Source organism: Melozone crissalis, unplaced genomic scaffold, assembly GCF_028551555.1.
Source record: "Melozone crissalis strain CALT ecotype California unplaced genomic scaffold, PUWL_Pcris_2 ptg000017l_1, whole genome shotgun sequence".
Lineage (NCBI taxonomy): Eukaryota > Metazoa > Chordata > Aves > Passeriformes > Passerellidae > Melozone > Melozone crissalis.
Genome location: NW_026535795.1, coordinates 8,591,512 through 8,597,362, shown reverse-complemented (window position 1 = coordinate 8,597,362; position 5,851 = coordinate 8,591,512). Strand labels below are relative to the sequence as shown.

The following is a 5,851-nucleotide window of genomic DNA, read 5'->3' as shown; positions in this document are numbered from 1 at the left end:
GCATGGTGGTTCTCGGCGCCGCCCGTTCCGTCCCCTCTGCTCGGCCGCGCTGCTCCAAGAGGGCAGGAAAAGCTCTCATCCCTCTGCCCTGCCTGCCAGAACAGCTCCTCACAGCTGCCCTCTCTCCCCTGATCCGTACGGGACCGGCCCGTGGCTGTGCAGAGGCGAGGGACTCCACTCCCTCTTTTTCACGAGCAGTTTCAGAGCACAAGAGAATGCACAAGAGCACAGAGGATCTTCCCGATGGATAAAGACTGCCCAGCACAGCGAATCGCTCAGCAAGAAGTGGGAGTGCACAGGAGAACAGGGGATAAAGACTGCCCAGCACAGCGAATCGCTCAGCATAAAGTTCACCATTTCTTTCCATCATTACCTGCAGACAATGATGCTCCCACATTCACACCCCAACCTGCTCACAAAGCTGATAATCTCCTAACCCACACACGGTGGGGTGTGCGAGATTCTCCTCTGGCACACCTTCCATTCACACTAATAGATACAGTAAACCGGAAAAATGAAGTAATAGAGAGAAAACATTATATAAAAAAAGACAATTACCACCTACCTCTGCCAACAGCCTACCTGGACAGGCAACAGCAATACCAGCAATCCCCCTTGTAAAGCTCCAAAAGAGGAAATTTACAGCAGACTTCTTGCCTAAAGCAGAAGTTTCTCAGTAGAAAACTACTCTGGATTAACCAATTTTATATTTCTTTCAGACAGTGCTATTGACTGAGAGTAAAAAAAGACAATTTACTACCAAAAGAAAATAAAACCGATTTATATTAGTGTATTCCAGCATTGCCCATGTTCCAGAATTCAGTTCTGAAAATTTTCAAGATGTGTTGAGTGGCTTATAACAGATTTAAACCCTTTGTTGTAAAGTCTTCTGAGAAAAACAACACACTTGTTTTTCTCAGTTACCTTTTGTAGATGCTGTTCTGTAGTCTCTGAAGTAAGAACCTCCCACAAATTTATGGTCTACAGGCCAAGAAAGATTGCTCTGGATGATTCTAACCACACACAGATGAATAGAATGACACTGTGAACTACTTTGTATTAGAAATATTTAACATTTAGGACAGAAGTGACCTCTAATTGTTTCTCTCTTGGCTGAGCCCCAATCTCACAATTACTTCAGTTACTTGATGACACTTAAAACTCTTTCAAGTTTATTTATTTGAAGACACAGTTATCAAAATACTGATCTGCGAAATAAAACCAACTAGAAATATAAATAACCCTCTTTGCAAAACCTACTATTTCTCCATCCCTAACCCCACTCTCTTCTACCCAATCATGGATCTCTTCCTTCCCCTTAGCCGAACCTCATCCAGCTTTTTGATCACAGGACCTGATTTTTTAGACGTGGCTGCGTAGGTCTTTAGCAGAGCTTGGAACATTGCTTCAGTATCTGGATGAGTGCTAATGAAGGCTTTTTCCAGAACATACAAATCAACTCCTTTATCCTCTGGAAGGCCTGAAATAAAACTGAGTCCAAAGTCTATCAACACCAGGTCCAGGTTCTCCGTGGGTGGCCGCAGGAGGAGATTGGCAGTGGTGAGGTCCCCGTGGATAATATCCTCATCGTGCATCCTTGCTAACAGCTCACCCATCTTCTCTGCTAACTTATGGAGGCCGCTGGCATCACTTCCACTCTTTTGTACAGAATAAATATGATCCTGAACAGTAATTGAGTCTACAATGTCTTCAAGATAGATGGAATTGGTAACATAATCCACAAAGTAGACCGCTGGCGCTGGAATCCCTATTTAAAAGAACAAATCAAATGCTAGCAGTTAATTTACATAATTCCCAGCTTCATTTTAACAAAACACAACCGATAAAAGCTTCAAGCAGAAATGCCAGTTGAGATCACACCCAGCCACTGGTGATGCACCCCTAGGAGTGGCCTGGCCAACACTCAATCCAAGCCATCTGCACAGCCCCGCGGCTTTACAAGGATTTGGCAGCTCAGCCCCTCCTGGGGGAGCCTCCCCGATAAAACGCGCTCTGGGACAACCCGAGGGCAAGATGAGCTTCAGGGGCACCCTGAAAGAGCAGAGCGCGTCGCCCCGGCCTCGGAAGGAGCCCCCGCATCCTTCAGGACGGCGCTGAGTGCCTGAGATCCGCTCTGAGCGACCTGAGGAGCCGGGGTGCTGGGTGGGGCTCACATTGTAAGCCCGTGTGTCCTGCCCCGGGGTGTGTCTGTCTGTCTGTCCGCCCCGCCAGGCAGCCCCGGCGCTCCTGCCCGCCCCCGTGCCCACCTGCCCGCCGGCACCGCAGCAGCGAGCGCGCCTCCTGGGCCATGCGGCGCCGGCTGAGGCGCTCCTCCAGCGCGGGGTGTCGGTAGCGCTTCGGGACGCGGAGCTTGGCCACGGCGGCCCGGCCGAGGAAGAGCCCGCGGTACACGTGCGCCTCAGCGCCCTGCTGCACCAGCCGCAGCCCCGGCAGCGCCGGCGGCGCCGGCGGCTCCTCCGCCACCACGGCGTCGCCCGCCCCGCATTCCGCACCGTCCGCGGCGGGGCCCGCGTTCCCCAGCTCGGCCGTGGCGGCGCTTACGGGCCCCACGTCGCCCATGGCAGCAGGGCCCGCGGCTCCGGCCATGACCGAACGCGCGCCATCCGCCTCCGTCTGGGCCGCCGCCATCGCTGCGACACACACCGCGCATGCGCGGGGCGCCTGTTCGGCAGCACTCGGTAATCTCCGGCCATACTCGGCAGCGCTCGGTGACAGGTGACGGAAAGCTACGAAGTGCCGAAGCGCCGCCCGGCTGTACCGCTCGGCCGCCCCCGCTATAACGCGCTTTGTCCCGCTTTCTTCCTGGGGCTGCCGGCGCTGCTCCTTCCAAACCTCCAAACCCCTCCCTGTGCTTCCCCCCGGGAGCCCTGCTGCCCTCTCCTTGCCTCTGGGTAACTGCAGCATGGTGGGACTCCATCCCGAGCATCCCCGAGCCGGCGCGCCCTCCCGTGGATTTGCCGGTGCAGGAGCGAGACCTGAAGCCGGCCCGCAAGGGAGATGTTGGATGTGTTTCTTCCCGATGTGGCAAGTGGGAGCTGGTGGTTCCCCCGAGGTTCTCCCAGCATCACTGTGGATCCCCCCTCCAGGGTTCCACGGATGTTCCATCATCCCTGGGACACCGCAGTCACGCTGTCACCCCCACCACTGGAGCGTCCCCGTGGAGAATCCACCTCTGGGACATCACCACCAGCATGGTCCATCACCGCCTCTTCGTCTTTCATGTGCCAAAAGCCTCTGCTGGAGCCCGTGCAGACGCATGGCAGCTGCCCAGGTGTGGCTGGGAAGGAGAAGGGGTTTGCCCCTAAGGATCCCTGACAGGATCAGCACCTGCAGCAGGGCGTGCTGTCACCTCGGGTCCCCACGCTGGGCACCACCAAAGCGCCTGCCCCAGCTCTGCCATGGACCACTCATGCCATGATTCGGGTCACTCCTCCTTCCTCCAGCAGCTAAGTCCCACATTGCCATCTTATTAAGAGGTGGATAAACCTCATTATCCTCATCAACTTCATTGGAGCAGTTCTTTGGTTTTTATGGCACCCTGAAAACCCACTGCCCCACTGGGTGACCTGTGCATGCTGCAAATATGTTCCTCAGAAGATACAAGAGAATTCAGCCCAGTCCATGTCAATATGTTTTCAATTGTTGCTTTTGGACGTGCCTCAAGTCCATTTTGTCTTTGTTTTCTCACTCACAGCATTTGTTTCCTTTTCAGAACATTTATATTTTATTAACACATTCCACACAGCTTACATGTCATTGCACGGTGGGATCATGCCTGGCAAATATTTATCTTGCTTCAGTGACAACTTTTAAACAACCTTCCTGAGGTTTCAATGATACAGATAATCCATCCTGCAATTCTGCCCACCCGTGGCACCCTCCTGCAGCTGTGGCAGGGCTTCCTCAGGGAATTGGGTGAATTCTCTGTGGCTGGAATTTGCAAATGCCTCAAACACTCAAATAAAGCAAAAGGTTTTCCCTGTGTTGTGAACAGATTTTATCAGAGCATCTGTGCACAAATACCCCCATAAACACACATATACAGCCTATAAGTGCACACACATAGCCTTGGGTTCATTATTCTGGCAAACATGATGGTTTTCTCTCATGCTGACTAAAACCTTCTCCAGAGCTTTCAAAATATGAAAGAAAATATTTTTGCTTTATTCTCCCCTTTATTTTATTTATTTAAATTTTATCTTCCCTGTGATTTCACTTATTCTTTTCTCTTTTAAAGAAATAAACAGTTGACATAGCCCTTGGAAACTAACTAGAGCCATTTACAATATTTATGGTATCACCCAGTATTTTTATTGGAATATGGAATCACCCCAGAGAACTGCTCTGACTGGTAAATGGTTTCATTATGTAACTTTGTGCTCCTGGTGACAAGCATTTACAAACTCTCCTTTCACAAACAATGTAATTAAGTTAAAAATTGCAGCCCAGCAAACAAAGCTAATGGGAATCAAGACAGGTCTCGTGGGCTCCTCCCTGCCGTCCCACAGATCCCTTGGCATCATATTCAGCCCTGGAAGCAGCTCTCCCAGCTTATTTAGGGATGGAGCCTGCCATCCTCTGAGCTGGACACATGGAAAAAGGGATGAGTTTGATTTGTTGCAGGGTGCCATGCTGGAGGCATCCCTAAAATGTACAAGGGAACAAGATTTCTGGTGGGATCAGCATTGCCAGGGAACCCCTGGGTTAGGACATCCTAACAGAAAACACCTGCAGCCTGGCATCAGGAGGAGAACCTCTCTGGGATGTAAATGAACGTGCAATAAATGCAGGTTGCTGTGAGCTGGCTCCATCCAGGCCAGCTGTGACACTTCTGCCAGCTCAGGGGCCATCATTCCATCAAGAACTGAATTGAGTTTGGTCACTTTGTTCCCCTGAGCCCCTACCTGAGGGTCAACCATAATAGAAAAAAATACTCTTGAGAGTGTGGTGAGGATTCTTTCTCCTGTTGTATTTGTATTTCAGTTCGTGATTTTACAGCCTCTTTCAGCTGCTGCAGCTCAGAGGTAGAAGGTAACATTTCCAGCAATCACAGGCAGGTGGTGGTGCCAAACACAGGCTGCGGTTCCCGAGGCAGAGCTCTCGGGAGCACATTCCTGTGGCTCAGACCTGGGATGGATGTGTCAGCCCTGGGGATGGATATCTGAGCCCTGGGGAGGAGCTGTGCGCCTGCCAGGCAGGAACGCGCCCCGCAAGCCCGGCAGCCAGGATCGAGATAAGGATCAAGATAAGGATCGGAGGGGAAAAGGCACTGCCAAGACACACAGACTGTGGAGGAGGAGGAGGAAGGCATCACAGGAGGAAGCAAGGACAGGAACGTGCCTGCAGGCACGAAGTATTGGTAGATCCAACCCCCCCCGGGCGTTCTCAGGTAGAGCTTAGGGACAAAGGTGCTGGGGAAAAAAACCCAAAACAAACCCCAAAAAACCACCAACAACAACACCACCACCAACAACAACAACAACAAAAAACCCAAAACAAAACAACAAAAAAACCAAACCAGTTTTTTTTATTGAAAGAGCGATAAAGCTCTGGAATGGTCTGCCTGTGGAGGTGGTTAAGTCACCATCCCTGTATGTGTTTAAAAAAAGATTGGATGTGGCACTCAGTGCCATGGTTTAGTTCAGGTGTTGGGGCATGGGTTGGAGTTGATGATCTTGAAGGTCTCTTCCAACCTGGTCATTCTGGGAATTCTGTGAATTCTTTCAGCAGGCCCAGAACACCCACTGGCTACAGAAGGTGTGATAAGAATGCTGTACTTTAAGGACCCCAAAAAAGATTTTTTTTTCCCCCCAAATAATCCCTGTTGCAC

General features: G+C 51.1%; 1 protein-coding gene across 1 annotated transcript; it reads right to left on the bottom strand.

The window, feature by feature from the left end:
* Positions 1–765: 765 nt before the first annotated feature.
* TP53RK (TP53 regulating kinase) lies at positions 766–2,664 on the bottom strand. The gene is made up of 2 exons (XM_054274639.1): positions 2,268–2,664; positions 766–1,768 (listed from the first exon to the last, which is right to left on the bottom strand). The coding sequence occupies exons 1-2, from the start codon at positions 2,647–2,649 to the stop codon at positions 1,290–1,292; spliced, it is 861 nt and encodes a 286-aa protein (XP_054130614.1). The 5' UTR covers positions 2,650–2,664; the 3' UTR covers positions 766–1,289.
* Positions 2,665–5,851: the final 3,187 nt, after the last annotated feature.